At 42.6% G+C, this 21,142-nt stretch overlaps 2 protein-coding genes across 2 annotated transcripts in view; one reads left to right on the forward strand and one right to left on the reverse strand.

The window, feature by feature from the left end:
- LOC131681673 (lipopolysaccharide-induced tumor necrosis factor-alpha factor homolog) overlaps nt 1-10,689 on the reverse strand; it is a 42,036-nt gene extending 31,347 nt beyond the window's left edge. The window contains exons 1-2 of the mRNA XM_058962623.1: nt 10,420-10,689; nt 87-307 (exon numbers count right to left, since the gene is read on the reverse strand). Of these exons, the coding sequence (XP_058818606.1) occupies nt 87-291 (205 nt within the window). The 5' untranslated portion in view covers nt 292-307; nt 10,420-10,689. The remainder of the gene's footprint in view (nt 1-86; nt 308-10,419) is intronic.
- Nucleotides 10,690-18,336: 7,647 nt separating this feature from the next.
- Nucleotides 18,337-18,876, forward strand: LOC131679835 (uncharacterized). Its single transcript, XM_058960584.1, has 2 exons — nt 18,337-18,401; nt 18,534-18,876. Exons 1-2 carry the CDS (start codon nt 18,337-18,339, stop codon nt 18,874-18,876), a joined length of 408 nt encoding a protein of 135 aa, XP_058816567.1.
- Nucleotides 18,877-21,142: the final 2,266 nt, after the last annotated feature.

The following is a 21,142-nucleotide window of genomic DNA, read 5'->3' on the forward strand; positions in this document are numbered from 1 at the left end:
AGTTATCTACACCATTCAGCTTTTCATCGCCCGACCCAGTCCAATTTATTGCACCCCCATTCGGCGGCATGTTTATCGATACTCACTGTGTACGTATGTAGGCTGCCCCTGCAGGTTTGGTGGGATCATGTTAGCATTGGCATCGTATGGTGGTGGTGGCGGTGGATACGGATAGCTTTGCTGCTGCGTTGGATGCGGGTACCCACCGCTGGACATTTGCGGTTGCTGCTGAGTTGGAACCGGCACGAATCCAGCCGGTGAATTTGGATACGGCGGAGCTTTGCTATCCATTTCGGGCGACGATTACCTGCGAACAATAAACGATGGTTTAGTCATGGGTGGCGGATAGCAACGGCTTGTATAGACTGCGTGGAGTTCATGACGTGCATGGAAGCGTTCAATTTGTCAGTTCGATGTGCTAAGAATGCTAATTGATTAGAATTTCCAGGAACGGTTGCAGCAAGAAGTAATAGGTTTTTGCTATGTGGATTCGAGTTTCGCTATCAGTTGTTGCATTATGTGCTTTGCCGTTGTTTGGTAGGAAATTTAAAATCGTGATATGAATCGGTAAATGTTACGCCAAATTATTAAACCATAAGTAGTAGCAATTGGTTAAGGTTAGTTTTTTGTTTGGAATACATATATAAGTATAATATGTAGTATGGCATCCCTTTTGTTAAACAATTGGTTAATGGCGGTTACACGAGTTTTATGATTTGTTCTATCAAAGGCATTTGAAATGATTATTCAAAATTTCGAATGATCTGCAAGAAACATGTTAAAGGGGAAGCAGAAGGAATGCTAGAATGTGCACAGAATTTTAATAGAAGAACAAAAATTGCGGAAGACTTTTGTTTCCACTATAACCTACTATGAATATTGTTTGTTTATTTATTAATTTACTAGTATTCGGTGATTGTTGGTATCACAAATAGTGGAAAAGTACCGCTTCATTTTTCAACATTCATTCATTTCATCATTCAAAGTTATGTGTAAAATCGACGATCGAATTAACCTACGTCATCCTACTGATATCAACATTGTTTTCAATATGCTAATGCATTCAATAGAATTAGAATACGTTCTTGACATACATTAGTAAGTAACTGTTATAGTAGTTGCATTTCACACTACAACCATGCTTAAATGTTCGACATTTAGCTTCATTGGTTGTCTTTGCTTTGCAGTTATCAGCTGCTGCCTCGGGCTGTCCTGGTTTGGATTGAAATCATTGCCAAGAGCTAGTTCTAGTTCAACTTCAGTGCAAAGATTAGCCAAACGAATGGGTTCCAATTTGCATGACGCCTTTCGCAACCCTGACTTGTGGTTTCAGTGATTGAATGTTTGTGGTTTGTAAAGTGTTTCGAAACGGGTTAGTTGCAAAAAAACTGTGCAATAATCGTTTTTTCTCGTCATGGAGCACAATGGTTTTAAAATGAACGCAGTCATCTTGTCGATGGAAGAACAAATTAGGGTACTGTTGTGGTCTGTTTGGGATCCACTTATTTGTATTGAATCGTCGTAATTACTCAATTTTACAATGTATTGAAAAATATTCGGAAACATTTTTGTCAACCTTCTTTATCATCATTATCTTTGCCATCTTCTTGCAGACAAGGTCAGGAGTCTTAAGAATTTAGAAGCCAACACATCGATGGTTGCTCATTTGAAAGGTAAAAAACCGAAAAAATCGAAAAAATAACTTTATAAGGAATTATAGGAAGCATATGCATGTGCTCTATAAGTTGAAAGATTCTACTTGTCACGCGTAATACAATTTTCTAATAGGTTTTTTAAGGCCACTAGTAAAAAAATGGAAATTCGAATATTTATTTCAAAAACTCGAGTCGAAACACTTTCAATAACTTTTCAAGCTTATTGTTTCTATTATACTTTTCGGTCATTCGCTTCTTTTTCGGTTTACTTCTAAACCTATGTACAGGGTTGAGAATCCAACGCGGGTAAGCTGTCTAAAAGACAATCGATCAAGCTATCTTTGACGTAGGACTTACGTCTTTCTTTACTATTCTGCGTGTAATTTCAATATTTTCAAAACGGAAGCGTTACGTACACTTTGAACCCTAATAACTTTTTTTCCTACCAAACAAATTGCTAATCTTGTTTCACAAATCGGAAGGAAAATTTTGAACGCTTGCTACTGATACCGTGTTTGCTATGTAAAACTTGTTTTAATAGTTCAAAAGCTATTTTTAATGCGAATCAACTTAAATATAAATAAAAAAATTTAATGCAATTTTTAGAGCTTAAAACAACGATTTTTTAGGAAAAACGTTCCGGAATGAAGGAAAAAATTATTATTTATCCAACTAATCATTAAGGTATGATGTATACCCATTTACTAATGGAATTGTTTTTGTTTTGGAATTTTAGTTGATCCATTGGTCTTCAATCGTGATCACCGAAAACCTGTTAAATTAAAAAAAACGTTGCGGGGAAAAAGCCATAACTCCGCCAATTATCAATGTATTTTTATAAACTTATGCTTGTTTATTTCACTGAAAAATGTTCTACCAAAATACTGTAAGTTTGACGTAATAAAATCATTGAGCCTTTAACCCCTTAAAACATTTGATTGCAAGCCATTCGCTACTAAAATAAACAAAAAATGGTGTTAATGTGTTTTTGTGCTATATTTCATTTAAAAAATATGAAAAGACGCGCTTTATTTGATCATATTCCAGTTGGCTGGGAATCAACGATTTTACGAAAATCTATTTGTACGACAAACTACACCTCTTACGCATTTTTTACTTGCAGGCTGTTCGGTCATCTATGGAAGCTACCCTTCAATGCCAGCTTCTTTCTCCGACCAGCCTAGATAAGCCGCGTAGTGTCGGTAGTGGTTGTTTCAACCGGCTAAGAATTACACTACGGACTACCTGTTCCGGTGGTAAAAACCCGCCAAACAGGGAACCCCAAGTCCATAGTGTCATGCAACCCGTGCTATGGGTAAAATTTTTGAGGGGCTTCAAAATATTCTCAATGGCGAACGGAGCCTGGGAAGAGCTGGGCGAGCTTCCCAGTATGCTGCATTACGCAGCGAAACGTTCGCTCTACGAACCGAAGTTTTTTCGACGATGATCCGCATAATTTTGTCGAATTTTAGTTGCTTGGGGGTTTGCTGATACTCTCGGCTGATGATGGTTTGGTGAAGTTTTGCTGGGTTTCAATTATCGAATTTGGATGTGTACAGACGAACCTGCCCAGAGGTCGTGTGGTATCCGGCCAAGAATTGAGCCACTGTGTTCCTGCTCTCATGTCGTAGGAGGCGACTGAAAGTAGGAGTCTCTAAGTCAAGGTGCAGTTCCGTGTGTTTGAGTCTGTTGCAGATTTCTCGAGTGCTGACGAATCGGTATTTGGCTGTGACAGAAATATCGAAAATTCACCCTGATAAGCTTCGGGTGCTTGTTAACAGTTTAAATCAGGCAAATGATATTGCTGGCAACGGGCCCTTTACGAAGGAGTACAGGGTGTATATTCCAGCTAACAGGGTTGAAGTCAGTGGGGTCGTTTCCGATTCGAGTCTGAATTGCGAAGACCTGCTAGAATATGGAAATGGCTGTTTCAAGCACCGCATGCTTAAGCCAGTGAAGATACTGGAGTGCAAACGTTTGCATTCAGCATCACTCGCAGCTGATGGGAAACAAATATACGTCAACTCAGACTCTTATCGGGTGATCTTCGCCGGTTCTGCTCTACCCAACTACCTTCTCTTTCACAAGGTTCGTCTAACTGTTCGCCTCTTTGTGCCGCGGGTCATGAACTGTACTAATTGCAAAGAACTGGGACACACAGCCTCTCATTGTAGCAATAGGCTGTGGGAAATGCGGTGGGAATCATGCGGATGATTCCTGTGGTAGAGATGTCGAAAAGTGTCTCTACTGTGGGGGAAACCCACATGATCTCCCTTCATGTCCCGCGTACAAACAGCGCGAGGAGAATCTTAAGCGTTCCCTTCAGGGACGCTCTGAGCGATCTTTTGCAGAAATGCTTAAGAAAGCTACGCCACCTGATTCTACGAACATCTATACCAACTTGTCTACTGACGAAGGCGACTGTGATGAACCCCAGGAGGGAACGTCTTCTGCTGTGCCTAGAAGCAATAGAAAAAGAAAGAACATTTCCTCTCACAAGCTTCGTCGTAAATGCCAGAAGGCCTCCCCAAAATAACTACTCAAGGAAGTACTGGTGCAAAACCGAAGCAAGTCGCTTCCGGTCTCAGTAATCTGAGCTTAGAAAAGGAGTTCCCAGCACTTCCAGCAACATCAAAAATTTTAAATTTCTGTGACATTGTGGACCCTATTCGCTTTAAATATTTCTGACCCACTTAAATGCATCTTGATAAGCTTTCTCCCCACAGTAAAAACATTTTTGATGCAGTGCATTGCGAAATGGCCCCTCCTTTCAGCGATTGTATCCTTCGATGGCTAATTCATCGAACGAGGTCAAGGATTTAATCTCTGTTCTACAGTGGAATTGCAGAAGCATTATCCCGAAAATTGATTCCTTTAAATCCTACAAAATAACTTGAAATGCGATGCTTTTGCACTATGCGAGGCAGATACTTCAGATATAGACCTATACTTCCATGATTTTAACATTATTCGCTTGGATCGAGAAGACTCTTACGGAGGAGTATTTTTGGGGATCAAAAAGTGCTATTCTTTCAATCGAATCGACCTTTCCTCGACACCAGGTATTGAAGTTGTCGCTTGCCAAACCAGAATTAAAGGCAAAGACCTTTGCATTGCTTCCACCTACGTCCACGTCACCCCTAGAGCCTCAGTTAGCCACCGACGGCTTTGCGATATTGCAGAACTCCTCCCCACACCGAGGCTAGTTTTAGGTGACTTCACCTCCCACGGTACGGCATGGGGTTGCCTTCATGACGATAATCGATCTACCTTACTCCATGAGCTTTGCGACAACTTCAATATGACCATTTTATACAAGTGAAATGACACGGATTCCTGCCCCTCCAGCGCATCCGATCGCCTTAGACCTATCCCTCTGCTCGACATCGCTGCGGCTAGATTGCATGTGGAAGGTAGTCTCTGATCCCCACAGCAACGACCATCTGCCGATCGTAATTAATATTGCTAACGGTTCAGGGCCACCGATTACAATCAATGTTTCGTATGACCTCACACGAAATATTGATTGGAAGAGCCACGCGTCCACGATATCTGACAAAATCGAGTACGGGTTCCTGGCTGGCTTGATTCTCGATACCGCGATTCAAGCTCAGACTAAACGCGTACCAGACGCGAACTCACGCGGGCGTCCTTCCAATAAAGAGTGCTCAGGCGTGTACGCGGAGAAGGGGGGGGCAATTGACAATTGGGTTGAAGCAATTGGTTTACAGTCAGATACACAATTTGGTTTCCGCAAAGGCAAAGCCACGAACGACTGTCTTGCGTTGCTCTGAACCGAAATTCAAATGGCTTATGCTAACAAAGAGCAGATGGCATCAGTTTTCCTAGATATTAAGGGGGCTTTTGATTCAGTTTCTATCAAAATTCATTCTGAGAAGCTGCACCAGCATGGTCTTTCACCGACTCTAAACAACTTTTTGCTAAACTTGCTGTCTAAAAAACATATGCGTTTTTCGCATGGAGATTTATCGACATCACGAATTAGCTACATGGGTCTTCCCCAGGACTCATGTCTAAGCCCCCTTCTCTATAACTTTTACGTGAATGACATTGACGAATGTCTTGTCAATTCCTGCACGCTAAGGCAGCTTGCAGATGACGGTGTGGTCTCTATTACAGGTCCCAAAGCCGTCAATCTGCAAGGACCATTGCAAGATACCTTGGACAATTTGTCTGCTTGGGCCCTCCAGCTGGGTATCGAGTTCTCCACGGAGAAATCTCAGTTAGTCGTATTTTCAAGGAAGCCTGAACCAGCGCAACTACAGCTTCTATTAATGGGTCAAACTATTGCTCAGGTTTCAACTTTCAAATATCTCGGGGTATGATTCGACTCTAAAGGTACCTGGGGATGTCACATCAGGTATCTGGAACAGAAGTGCCAACAAAGGATCAACTTTCTCCGTACAATAACCGGAACATAGTGGGGTGCCCACCCAGGAGACTTGATCAGGTTGTACCAAACAATGATATTATCGATGATGGAGTACGGTAGTTTCTGTTTCCGCTCCGCTACGAACATACATTTCATCAAACTAGAGCGAATCCAATATTGTTGTTTGCTTATTGCTTTGGGTTGCATGCACTCGACACATACGATGAGTCTAGAAGTGCTGGAGGACGTCCTTCCGCTGAAAAGCGTCAAGCCGGCGCTAATCTATTCCGACAAAAAGTTAGTGTCGGTTTATGATGAGGCGAAGCCGAAACGCACCCGTGTAACAAATAAGGATTTGTGCCCTTGAAATGCAAAGACTGGTTTTACCAAAAAAAAATTAGCCCTGTTGAGAAATATTGGTGTTTACCCAATTTTCCTCCTTATGGTGAAAGTGCTATAGCATAGTGCTGAAAATCGATTTTGGGACCTCTCATATCGATTGCTCATCCGATGCGATACCTTGAACTCTTTAGTAATTGCAAATTTTGAAAGGCTTGTCGAGCTCAATTTTCAAACCCGATTCATGTCCTTGTACTTCGATTACATGTCACAAAATATCAATCCTTCTTCATATAATCTCAACCGAGTCAATCTCCTCCATGCTTCTGATTAAACTGTATTCTTCGACACATCCATGAAGGACGAGATTTGTTAAATCCCGGATCACATACGTCCGCAAGTGATCCCAAGCATCTTTCATAGTAAATTTCGAGAAGTCGACTTCAACAAAATGTTTTACACCGACGGGTCAAATCTCGTCGGCTCCACTGGCTTCGGTATATTCAATCAAAACCTTACCGCCTCATTCAAACTCAATGATCCTGCTTCAGTTTACGTCGCAGAACTTGCTGCTATTCAGTATACCCTTGGGATCATTGATACTTTGCCCACCGATCATCACTTTATTGTCTCGGATAGCCTCAGCTCAATCGAGGCTCTCCGTTCAATAAAACCTAGAAAGCACATTCCATATTTTCTGGGGAAAATCTAGAAGCGACTGCGTGCTTTGTCTGTAAGATCGTACAAGATTACATTAGTTTGGGTTCCCTCGCATTGCTCCATTCCAGGTAATGAAGAAGCGGTCTCTTTAGCTAAGGCGGGCGCTTTTCATGGTGACATATATGAAAGACCAATTAGCTTCTGCGAATTTTTCAGTATTACTCATCAGAGAACCCTCGAAAGTTGTCAAACTTCATGGAGCAATAGTGAACTGGGAAGGTGGCTACATTCGATAATCCCTAAGGTATTGACGAAACCTTGGTTCAAGGGGCCGGATGTGGGTCGGGATTTCATACGGGTGATGCCTCGGCTCATGTGCAATCACTACACGCTGGACGCTCATCTCCGGCTTATTGGGCTCGCTGAAAGCGGTATCTGCGCTTTTGGCAACGGTTATCACGAGATCGAACATATCTCAACATATGCCAGATCTCAACTATTCGATTTCCTTATGGCCCAGGGAAGATCACCCAATGTCCCTGTTCGAGATGTACTAGCAAGCCGCGATATTCTCTACATGTCCCTTATATACACGTTCCTAAAAACCATCAATATCCAAATTTAACTGGTCCTATCTTTTCTCTTGTCATTCCCAGAAGTGCCCTCTTCCGCCTACCGTACCCCAACGATGGTCTGATGCGACTCCAAGACGAGACAAAACATTTTCAATCAGATTTTTTATTCAATCGTTGTATGTTTACATTCGTATTGATATACATGTCGTTTAAATTTCATTACTTTTTGGTGTGTACAGTACAACACCACACGCGCAACGCGGTTTGCTTCCGATCCGTATCTGAGCCGTACTACGAAATCGTCTGGAGAAACCCCTGCCGGCTCGAGGAAGACTGCCCGGCGTCCCAATACATGATGCATCCGTCCGAATCTGTAATCCTGGCCGTTGATTCCCGATGCCGGAAACTGAAAGTGTATATCTCCTACCCCCCCCCCCCCCCCCTATCAGCCTTGTCCACCCTCCTTCCAATGTCTCTGATGCACAGATGTATGACTTCAACCCCCCCCCCCCCCTTATTCCCCTTGAATATCTTCCCAAAACTCATGTGCCCCCTATCTTCTATCCAGGATTTTTATTGAAGTGGAATTTCTAACCAAAGATTGCGCTCGGTAAACATATTTTGAACGCGAGGGTCTGCAATGTCTAATTTTTTTTTCTACGTGGTTAATGGACAGCCATCAGGTTGAAACGAATGTTGCACCAGCTTATAAGTAAATCATAGATTTCTTATTTCACAGCTGCTGTGACTCACTAGAGGTGTATGATGAACTGCCATGCGGTTTCATTGTTTCCGTACATGAGGGGTGTATACATAGATTTTTTATTTTCAAAAAATTATATCTCCGAAATCTCTAACTCAAAAATGTGTTTAGAAATGTTGTGTAAAATTGAATGATCTTCAAAATAAAAATATAAAAGTAAGGAGTATTCAAGGACCCTCGCAGTGAAAATTAAGAAAACCCATTTAAGGCGTATTTTGTTCATACAAAACTCAATATTTTTTAAGGTTAACATTTTTTTCTTGAATCTACACTTAAGTACCTTTCATTTGACCTATAACTCATGAAAATCAGTTCAGCGGTTCAAAAGTTATGAATTTTTAAAAAATTCAACTTCCGAAAAATCACGATTTTTTTAACCAGTCTAACGTGGAAAGAGACACCCTAATAATAGAAGAAGGAAAGAGACGAAATAAAAATAATATGTATCTAATATTTTTCGGTAAGGAACGATTCTACCAAATGTTGCAAAATTCTGAGAGATCGCATAACTTTTTTTTCATGGAATTGCGAAGTATCACAGCGTAAGCCAAACAAGTTAGAAATAGTGGGTGGCCCACAATCAACGACACCCCTTATACTTTAAGCCAGCTTAGATTGGATGTTCACCGTCATTCACCTTTACATAGCGATACAAATGCCTGCTCCACGGTTGGTTATAATATATTTAAATCCTCTCTGATATATAAGGTGCTTTCTGGAAATGTTGGTGTGTATCAACCAGAATGAGAGTGAAAGGAATGTGAGATAGAACGAAATTATCAAAATGGAAGAAAGACAAATCCTTCTAAAATGGTTAAATCAACTTTTTTAAGCCATCTATAATAATCTTTGAGACAATTTTTACATGACAGTTTCGAACATGTGTATGCTTAACTCTTGAAAGCGCAATATTGTTTAAAACAACATTGAAAAACAATTTCAAACCAATGCAGTAAAGTATTAAAGCTGTGACACAATTTTCATAATATTTTAGAAAAGCAAATTTGCTCCTTTAAGGGTTAAACCATCAGCGCATACGCGATAGAAGAATATGAATATATATTATTAGATTGTCAAACGACTCAAAGTATAACGATAGAACTCGAACCAATCGGGTGTTTTTAATTTTATAACAGAATTTTCCACATTATATAAGATATGAGCCGATATGAGGCCGAAATACAACTATCACGTAACTACCCACGTCTGCCTAATAAACAATCAATCTTTACAAGTAATCTGAACGTATTTAGAATCTACTTGTTAAATCAAATGATAAAAGTAATCGTTATCTTACATTGCCATCCTATGTTTACCCAGTAATTGGGAATGCGTATGTTGTCTGATTGATATAGGTTTAATTCTTCCAGAAAATTAAGGTTATACCATAGTAAAGAATCGTGTTCCATTTTTACTTTTACTTATTAGTTAGTCATTCAATTTTCGTAATTGATTGCAACTAGTTTTCCTGTGTATTCTGAACCATTTATCTCAATTGGTTCGTTTGTCGTTTTATTCGAAGGTTTGTGCATTAAATTGGAGATTCATTTAAATTTAATTTTAAAAAATGGATACTAAAATTGAATTAGATTGGCTTTATAGTTATGTTTATGTAAAACCAAACAACACTCGCGCTTTTTATAGTAGGCAAACATTTTGTTTCGCCATTAGGATTCATTGCCCAAACCGGAACGAGAAACCAATTTGTTCAACACGCTTCTGCCGATCGACGATCGCTTATCTTATTATACAACACTAATCTTATGGTTAAAACCGATTTCCTTTCGCACACCCCCATTAATGGCAACAATCAATCGCCAGTCCACTCATTAGCTAGTTTGTTTCTGCAAACCAATACACACACTACGCGGGTAGGTATACCACGATTCCAATGTCGAAGTTGCAATTGTTATGAAACACCGCAAAATTCAAACAAAAACATAACCGGTCCCCGCGAAGGTAAAACCAGATCCATGCGATATGTTTCGTTGGCTGCATATGAAACCGAAAATGCGAGAGCAATCCGACACTTACTTTTCTTTTCCACCACTGGACAAACTGTTGAAATATGTAGCTAGGGCTCTACCCGAACCAAGCCCGAAATTTAAAAGTGGCCTTTTTCACCAGATTTTCTCCCACGTCACGAGTTCCAATTTAACACCTGAACGGTATCCGCGTGAATGTGCGGAGGGATTTGGAATTTACGCGGCGTTCGAATAACCGACGGACAACGGTGCGCGACTTAAGACTTCGAGTGTCCGATTCCGTTGGACGACTATACCGTACTGAGCCGGTCGTACCGGCTGGGTTGAGTCAAAATAGAGCGAAAGTGTTTTTTCTCCGTTTCCAGCTCAGCTGTTATCTGCACCAATCTGTTGCGGATGAATTGTTTGCCGCACGCCGCTCGGTCACACCATCAGCTCATAGCAATGCGACGGCATTGTTGAGTCGTCATGGAAAATAGTAGTCAGAGCTAATACGGTGGTGATTATGTTGGATCGTTCATGAGTCGAACTGGAATTTTATTCATGTGAACGCTTTTTAAGCTATGCGAAGCTTAGCTACGCGTGTCTGTTCGACTTGAAACTTCGTTTGATCTGGTCACAAAACTTGATAGCTCCTGGTTTAGCTAGAATTTTTCAACAGAAAAACCGCAAAATCCAACTCATTCGATGATTTATCCAAATGTGAAGCTTTGGATTTGTAAATTTCCAAGCATTGTGCCAACGAGAAGAAATCCCAATCTCCTTCGCCGATAACAGTGATGATCTCCGATTTCACAGTCTTTCGAACTGGGCTTTCGACGTTCCTTCCGGACGTGAGTCTCTTTTCAAATTGGTCGAAGAGGAAAGTCGAGTTACAGTGGATGGATTAATTGGCCATAAACGTCTGCTTCTGTCTCTGATGAAGGAGTTGTATAAATTTCATTTTTATCATTTCAAGATAGAGAGACTATTCAAGGCTATCTTGAAAGGGTTACCGCAAGTTCGAAGGTTGTACAAAATATTCAACGAAATAAGAAAATTAAACGGTTGTGTACAATACGCGACCACGGCGACATGCAAATTTGGCTTTTTTCAAGGCCGTGTAATATAATGAATTTTAATCTATCAAAACTATCAAATCAGTCATCAGTAAAAAGATGCTAGGTAATACACACACCAAAAAATCTGAATTTTATCGTTGACGTAATTGCAAACATGACACAATTCGACAAATCGTAATTTACGAAATGACGGAACATTACTGAATTCCGTTTAATTTTACAGCTTTACATGCGCAATGACATAAAATTTCACTTCCTACCATTCAGAACAAACGCTGTATGAGGAGTAAAATTACATGATTTACGAAATTCAATGTCATGTAAAATTAAAATCAAACGTAAAACCAAGTAATTTTTGATGCTCGTATATGTCAGGGTCAGGAGGTGTAAATTTACACTATTTTTTCTAGGTGTGCAGCTTTATGTAACAATTTGTTGTACACCCTCCCCCTTAAAACATAATTTATTAATGATCCTTTAAGAGTAATAAATTCTAAAACAAAGCACAAAATCATGCTCTCTGCTATACTTTTAAACCAAGCCCGAGCGTAGAAAATTCTCAAGGGAGGGGTTTTGATTTTTTCGTTTCTTATATAAGGAGAGTATAGAAACCCTCAAACGGTGACGATTTTTTCCGAGGCCCGAAAGGCTGAGTCTTGTATCTACTCGGCTCAACAAATTGAGACAATGTCTGTTATCGAGAAGGAATCTTGATCAGACACCATCGCCCGTGTGTTGGATTATGGTAGTGTCCGATTCTTTTTGTGGTGGTTTGTAGCAAACCTACAGACTAAACCTAAGCATCTTGTTCCTCCCAATCCTTATCCTTCCGGGACCACCGTTATGTATTACTTCAGAAGGAATTGGGCTCTGGCTCTTTTTATTTTGTGTTAATCGTTCGTGATTTTTTTCCATTTATGCTGTTTCTTGCTTGCTGTCCAGCCTTCGTGGTACAACTGACCTGTAGCAGCAAATATCGCCAGCTGCCGAGACGCGATCCAATCCAGAGGTACCGAACATAACTACATTCATCTCTTTAGAACCATTTTCGCAGGGTTTATTATCCTTGTTGGCGATAATTCCTATTTATCTACTAGCTGGTGCTGAGAGTTTCCTGACGGCGGAATTTCTCCGCATACCGATGTCCATTTTTGTGAGCTACTTAGTTCTCAGCCACTCGGACTCTTGAGTGATCTCTTCACCTACACCTACTTATTATTCCTCTATAGCAGCTAGCACGACGACCAACCTTTGCTGTGTAACCACAGAGAACAAACATATAAGCTAGAACAAACTTTCCTGAAAAACCTGTGTAAACAATTAAATGAAAATACATTGAAAATTACCATTGCATACAGGTTCGCATGCGTGAATCACCATTGTATCCAAGTTTGCACACAAGTCCCGTATAGCGGTTGCTGGCCGATCGAAGCGCCGGCCAGTGGCAAGTTGCTACTTGCTGTTGTCATTTCAAATCGACAGTTTCATATCTTACACAAGTTGAAAACTTTACTTTTATGTGAGCTCTCAGTAGTGTAACTGATCTATTCATAACTATTGTTAATATCGAAACATGTCGAGATGTGAAACGATCCAGCGATGCCGACCAACTTTACTTACATCCGTTTACAGCCCCCTCGCAGGGTTTTTTCACCACCTTGTTTCAAGAATGACCGAACTCAAATGACATTGTGTGTATCAAAACGGCTCATAGAATAAGTTGAGGTAAGAAATTTTCAAAAACGTTTCAAAATTCTCATGGGAGGAGTTTGAACTCCCAAAATCCTCCCCTCGCGCACGGGCTTGTTTTAAACTAATCGATTGCAGTGAAGACCCGATTTTATCAGCCCCCGATTTTATCTACATCCGAGTTTTTGACCCAATTTTGTCAGCCTCATATCAAAATTGATTTTGGTGAGCTTTAGCAGACGAACTAAGTTGAATTCGAGTAATTCCTCTCTTGAGCATACTTTTCTTATCTTAGAGATCTGAAATAAGCAAAAAAAATTTTTTATTTTGTACTGTTAGACCCCTTCAGGGAAATTTAAATTAAATAATCAGAAAGGGTTATGAGGCTATATCTAGGGACTAAAGAAGAATATTTTAAGAGCTTCGGTTTCTTAAAATGTAAGAAAAAAATATGTCACGATTTTGTCAACGTCCCCGTTTTATCAGACAAAAATTCACCAAGGGGCTGGTAAAACGGGTCTTCACTGTATTTCAATTAATGCATTATCACTTGGCATTAGCCCTCAAAATGGCAAGCTAAATCGTGGCTTCAAGAAGCAAGGTTAGTAGAGTAAGAGTGGAAGATGCGTCTAAAATCCTTTGTCTTATTTCGGTATGCTGGGTAGATGAAGGGAATGCAGGTGTAAGGGTGATCCAAGGGGTGAGGGCGTGATAAACAGGGGTGTAAGGGTAATTTGGGGGAAAAGGCGGTGGGCGATGCAATACGCAACTGCACATTATACTATCCATTTGAGACTTGGTTGGAGAAAATCGGTTCAGTCATCACCGAAGAATCGATGTGACTTTAATATTGTGGAATATGCCCGGAAGCCGGCACATCCGGAATTGTCTGTAGCCTCTGAAATATTAAGATTGTAACAGTTTATATGGCTAACTGGAAGAACGACCACTTTGTTTGGGTCACGGTTTTAGCATATATTATTTCATTTTGTCTATCGTCTACGCCTTCATCTTCAGGGCAAATAAATGGTTACTTTATATTGGAAATTCCTGTGTGACCTTACTAACCAACCCGTAGCTTCGGAATCAAAATTCAGTATCAATAGCAGTCATTGGAATTACTGTAGCTTTCATTTCAAATCTAGTAAGAATTCGCTGGGGAATAGGTGTAATAGCTTAGGAACTTGGCGGAGGCATCATAGGTGGCCAATGTAGTCAAAGCTGCTTTAATTGGCCATTAGTGATCTAAATCCGCAAATCCAAGTAATGATTCACCCATTTTAATATTTATTACATCATTCGGACATCAAGATGCTACCAGTTTATAGTGAAATTTGCTCTGTGACCGCACTCTTCAACCCGTAACTTCGAAACTGGAAGTCGGATCAAGTAAATTTCAAAATTCAACCCACATACACGCACAGGGGGCAGCAGAGATAGGAAGAACAGGAGTTTAGGGGCTTAACGAACCACTCACCCCTCTACTGCGAGTTGCGAAGTCTTGCTAGGATATGGTGGGGTTTGGATTGGGCTCTGCTAAACCTCTAAAAATGCCATAACTCCGAAAGCAGCTCCGACGAAGCCAGTTTGTGCCGCTTCTGCTAAGATCCTAAGATTCCAGTAATCTAAGATCTTAACAAAAAAAGCACCCTAACCCAACTGGAGTGCCAACCGGCACATCAGGATCGACGCCAGCAAAATCCTGATCATGGCATTCGTTTACGCACCGGACACGGATCACGAATTGGTTGGCAACTTTGAGCTGACAGGCGTGCTGTTGTACTCCTTGAGTAAGGAAGGATGACACCGACTCAAAATGGCGAGTAGGCTAATAGCACGGCTGCCTCCGTCCCGACAAAACCCTGGCAGGCATCTGGGTACGTTCAAAACTCGTAACCATTTAGTTTGGTTGGAGCTGTCCCGATTCTACGCCCATCCTGCTCTAAACACCTCATGAATGATGGTGTCAACTTTAGAATGAAGTCCATGCTGCTTTGTTTAGATGATCATGGGATCACAAGAGGCTACTATGTACAACGAGTGGAGATAGCGGCGTTGGGACCCAATAAAATGGAGAAAAACATTGAACTTCACACATAGGGAGCAGGTGCGGCAAATCCGTTCGCCAGAGGTGCTTTGGTGAGGTCACCACCACCACCAGAAGTTGAAGTTATTCAGCAAGAACAAGAAAAGGGGAAGCAGCAGCAGCAACAGTCTGAGCAGAGCGGGATGAGTTACACCCCAAGCCAAGAGTTGTGGCAGTGAAGTACTTGGTGGAGGAGCTCCACAAGTTCGTGGATGCGAGAAACAATGTCCATAAGGGCTGCTCCTCAGAATCCGAAGGGCGTTAGTGTCTGCCGTGAATGAGTATGACACGGCAACGCGGAGGGCTGATGTAGCTGAGCGAGCATTGGCGCCGGCTAAGGCTGCTATCTTCCTAGTCCCTCTGAAGCAGGGGAAGGCGAAGTAGATTGGAGCAGCGAACACACCACTTTCCGCGACTCCAAAGAGAACAAGAACCTCGCCAAGAGATAGAAGACCAGACGGGCCCAAAAAGCAGACGCTCAAGGACGCTGTTGATGTCGACAGAAAGCACGTCACTCAACAGGAAGAAAGCTGGAGTACCGTTGTAGGTCGGAAGGAGAATCACGGGAAACAGCAAAAGCAGAAGGAAGAGCGAAAAGTGGAGCAGAAGAGAAAAGGAAAAATCTCCGGCTCGTCAGAAGGTGCAAAACAAGAGAAGCCGTGCTCGTCAAAGCCAATGAGGTGACGGCGTATGCAGCGCTGCTCAAGAAGGTCAGAGAGGATCCGGAGCTGAAGGATTTTAGGGAAAACGTGGTTGGAATCAGGCATACACAAAAAGGCGAAATGCTCTAGAAGGATACCGCGACTAGTAGCTCGACCTTGAAGCAGACTATTATCAAATCGATAGGTGAAAAGGCAGAAGTTAAAGCCTTAAACCCGGAGATGGTGATTGTGTGCAAGGACCTCGATGAAATCACGATGGAAGACGAGTTGTGAAGTGTAGTGAAGCAACAGTGCAACCTGGGTGAGGTGCACATGACGATCCGGTTAAAGCAGGGGTACGGAGGAACTCAGACAGCGCTGAATCGTCTACCAGTAACCGCTGTTGACGAGGCGCTGGAGGAAGGCAAATTTACGGTAGGATGGTCGAGATACCCATTGTGAGCCGCCCCACGAGTGAATATACGAGAAATGCTTCAGGTGTTTAGGCTTCGGCCATTTGGCAGGGGCTGGTAAAGGCCCAGATAGATCCAGGATGTGCTGGAAATGCGCCGGGTCATCTTGCGAGAGACTGCTCGCAGAGACCGAAGTGCATACTTTTATTCCAAAGGACAGAAACCACCATCAGACGGATGGTTTTAAATGCACCTGGCCTACAAGAAGGCGACTGCAGGCCAATATTAATGGAGAAACCCAGATAAATCTGGATCACTGTGACACCACACAGCAACTGTTTTGGCAGTCTACGACAAAAACTATGTGCGATGTTACTTTGATTACAGAGCCATATCAAGTCCCTATTGAGAACGGTAACTGGGTGGCGAATAGATCAGGAACGGCTGCGACACAAGTTATGAGCAGATTCTCCATTTAAGAAGTGGTAGAACGCTCATATGAAGGCTTCGTGAGGACCAAAAACAACAGCGTCCTCCTGTGCAGCTGTTACACAATTCTACAGTGGCAGTGGAGCAGTTCAACCAATTACTGGAGCAGTTAATTTAGCAGCTAATTGACAGAAAGCCGGTAGTCAGTAATGGTGACTTCAATGCCTGGGCTGTGGAGTGGGGCAGTAGAGTAACCAAGCAAAGAGCGTGTACCCTTCAGCTCTAGTTAAGTAAGACGTACGATTGTACAATGAAGCACATTTCGGAGAGACGGTAGGGAGTTTATCATCGACATCACATTCGGTAGTCCTTCACTGATGGCGAACATGGATTGGAAAGTATGCGAGAAGCACACGCATAGCGACCACCAGGCGATTCGCTATCGTATCAGACAACGTAACCCTGCTGCAGAACGGAGTAGGATGACCGACGAAAGTGGACGATGGGAAGTTGGAAGAAGAATGCCTTCAACAAAGATCTGTTCAATGAGGCAATTAAGCCGCACGCGGATCCGAGAACATAGTCGCGGTTGATCACACAAGAAGGATTGTGACGGTTTTTGACGTCACATTGCTGCGAAAACTGGAGCCAACCACCAGACGGTGTCCAGCGCACTGGGGGGCGTGATGCTCAGTACGCTATGTGCTGCTCGCCTCAAAATCAGATCGTATCTGAGCCACACAGAGAGGAGCGCCAGGCAGTGTTTCGGGAGGCTAGGGCCGCCCTAAAACGGTAGTTCAAATTTAGCACCGGACAAGTTTAGCAGATTGTTGGAAGGAGCTGTGCCGAGAAATCGACATGGGGAGGACGCGTACCGATCCGTGATAGCGAAAATGAAGGGCACGCCGACGCCAGCCGAAGTGTGTCCGGGTAAGCTGAAAATAATCGTTGTGTATCTCTTTCCGAAATCCGATCCAACTAAATGGCTACCGACACCGTACGGCGAAGAAGAAGAGGCAAACACGGACATTCGGCAAGTGACAAACGATGAGCTCGCAGAAGCATCGCAGCGACTGAAATCAAAGGAAGACCCCGGTCCGAATGGAATACCAAACGTGGTGCTGAAAACTGCGAACCTAGTATACCTAGACATGTTCAGCATAGTGCCGCAGAGGTCTCCAGACGAAGTCAACTTCCCCGAGATGTGGAAGGTACAGAATCTGGTGTTGCTGCTGAGATAAGGAAGCCACGAAGCGATCTGGCCACGTATAGGCTTATATATTTGCTAGGTACACTCGGCAAACTCCTGGAAAGCATCATTTTCAACAGACTGGCGAAATGCATGGAGGGTGAATGCGGATTGTCCAAGATGCAGTTCGTATTCCACAAAGGAGCACTAACAGTTCATGTAATTCGGACAGTGCTCGAGAGTACCGCCGAGAAGGCATCTAAATAGAAGTATGAATTTAACAGCGCCACCCATCATTATCTATGCTACTTTCAGAGCAGAGTGCTGTTGGACGACGCGAGCGAAGGGTAGAAGTCAATGCGAGTCACAGCGGCTCCATTCTCGGTCCAACTCTTTGAAACGGGATGTACGTTGGGATCTTGACACTGTGGCTGCCTAGATAACTGAAACTTACGGTGATGGATGAGACACTTGAAGAAATAGAGGTGTTGGTGACGCAGCTGCAGAGAGTTCGTCACAAAACGTAAGTGTTGTTGGTCAGCAACTGCAAGGAGGTTCAGCGGTTACAGATCGACGTTGGAGGGCTCGTGACTGAGTCGAAGCGTGCACTGAAGCAATTGTGGGTGATAATCTACGACCGGTTGAGCTTCAACAGCCAAAACGACAACGCCTGCGAAAAGTCGGCGAAGACAACCAAAGAAATAGCTAAGATCATGGAAATAGTCGGTGGTCCGAAAAGCAGCCCGAGACGTCTACTATTTAGTGTTTCATCATCGATACTACGATATGGGATTTCTGCCTGGGGTGCGGCGTTGAAAACCAAGCGGAACCACCAAATGCTGAACAAGACGCTCCGTCTAATGGCCGTGCGAGTCGCGAGCGCGTACAGAACAATGCCGTCGGAGGCAGTATGCGTTATCACCAGGATGGTCCCCATCTGCATCATTCTGGCGGAGGATATCATATACTACAATCGGAGAAACAACAAGAAGCGTTAAGAAGATGGTAAGAAGTGAGTCGATGGCGAGGTGGCAGCAGGAATGAGAAAGGAAGGTGGACCTACCGGGTCATCCCAAACCTGTCGACGTGGGTCAATAAAAAGCACAGAGAGTTAAACTTTCACCTGACACTGCTCCTGTCGGGCTACGGCTGCTTCAGGAAGTATCGTCATCGGTTCTGGCCTGTGATCTTCGATTATCCAAAGTTCGAAGCAACTCGCAGGAAGATGTTTGAAACGGAAAGACCAGATATCAATCCTGACAATGTTTTCTACAAAATGACAAGCGACGTTAACACCTGGAACGCGGAACGGAGTGGCGACGCATATCATGACCGTCTTAAAGCGGAATTGGTGTAATGATTCGAACGAGGAAACTCTCCGTCGGAGTAGGCTAGATCCACCGTCGAGGACTGGTCGAGTAGACTGCCGCAGAGCACCGAGCATGGGTCGTCGGGGCGCCAGCGACCCGGACACCACGCTCTACCCGGAATCGCCAGACGGACCACGGAACCTTACTGGTGGCCCAATTAAAATATAGCGAAACCCAAAGGAGAATCGGCATCGAGAGCTAGATTTACCGCCGGAGATTAGACTGAGTACACCACGATGCTCCACCGGAATCGCCAAACTGACCTTCGGACAGGTTGGCTCGGTTTCTGTTCTCTCGCCGGTGAACTCTCAGTCGGAGTAGGCTAGGTTTATCGTCGGGGACTAGACCGTGTAGTTCGCGAACATATCGGGAGCTCAACGAGGGAGTGGTACTAAATGGTAAAAGGGAGCCGAAGGGCTCAGCAAATTAAACAGTCTGAAGTTCGCCACCCAGATTGACCTCTAATTTTCAACCCATAGATGACTTTCCTACTGTCATAGAAAAATTGCCACGTTTGATTTGTGCTTTTGAAGATTTTTTCTGTTCCCTAAAAAGAGAATACATGACATTTTCTCAATTTGTCGAGCTGAATTGATTAGTATGATACTCGGCCCATCGGGCCTCGAAAAAAGTTGTCAAAATTTCAGAGATCCTATAGGTAAATTTTCATTGTAACAAATGAAAAAAGCCGAATGTATGCTGGAGATGCACTCATTATTTTTCCAGTAAAATCATAGTACATACTTACACAATAACATTTTATTGCCTTGAATCGATGATGTGTTAGATTTGATACAATTCATTCAGTCTAATTATTTTACTGATTCGTATTAGTCATATTCAACTCGAATATATTCCCGTTAGCACAACCTACGCCTTCAGCATACCTTACGCTGAGAGGTACCATTTAAGCAACAAAAAAACAGCTACTGATATCTTGTGTAGATACAGGTAATTAAATACGTGCAATCAACAAACCTACATGGGACAAACTACGGTAAAAGATCGTTTGAGCAAGTGCAAACAGCAGTGCAATTATTTAACAATTGCATAATCGGTCTATCTATAGCCCGATCGGAATATCACCAGAGCAACGATTGAAAACGGTAAAGCTGGATATATTCAACACGTTTATGACTGAACATTAAATCTTAGGGTATGAGATGTGACGTCTAGCTCTGATGAGAAACTATTATTTTGCTGTCGTAGGTGTTGCAATAGCAATGACGCCTGTGCAAGTGTTTTTCTTCCACTCGGTCCAATGGAAAAAGCCAGTCGATGGAATAATGGATTTTTTCCGGCAAACCTACTCCTTTACTCATTAGACATTCGGCACCGTTAAACAGGCTATCTTTGAACAATACCGATAGTATTGTCATCTGTTTCCATTGTGCGGTACCAAAAGCGGATGGTATGAGGGATCAGTTAACTATGTGCTCGTAACATAAATAGAATCATGAAAACAACACGGATAATCATGAATATTTCCGGTGATACCCAAAGAAACACCGTCTTACAGTGCCTGCAATTACAGAGAATTCGTCCAAATATGAGTGTCGACCGAGTCATAGACAGGTGCAGGTGTACGGAAAAATTTCCCCAAGAGACTTCGACGCATTGGGAAAAGATTGAAGATACGCAGCTCTAATAATGTTCCTCAATGCATTATTTACTAGGTTAGTAAATATATGTATGCCATTAACAGCACTGATTTCTACAACAACTTGATTCATTGCTAAGATTTTTTTCAATACCACTTCTTATAAGCGGTGAAGGGCATTGTTGCATAGCCGTTTAGAGCCCACAGTATTTTATGTATATTAATCATATTCAAAACCGGTTGAGATACTGTTATATAATCGCCGTTGACTAGTCAACATATCAATATGCAATC

The sequence above is a fragment of the Topomyia yanbarensis genome, chromosome 2 (assembly GCF_030247195.1).
Source record: "Topomyia yanbarensis strain Yona2022 chromosome 2, ASM3024719v1, whole genome shotgun sequence".
NCBI classification, from domain to species: Eukaryota; Metazoa; Arthropoda; class Insecta; order Diptera; family Culicidae; genus Topomyia; species Topomyia yanbarensis.

Excerpts from the sequence above, each read along its gene's own strand:
- LOC131679835 (XM_058960584.1), top strand. The coding sequence starts at position 18,337 with ATGGATGAGACACTTGAAGAAATAGAGGTGTTGGTGACGCAGCTGCAG. Across the intron at positions 18,402-18,533 it reads CAGAGAGTTCGTCACAAAAC|CCAAAACGACAACGCCTGCG; the intron begins GTAAGTGTTGTT and ends GAGCTTCAACAG.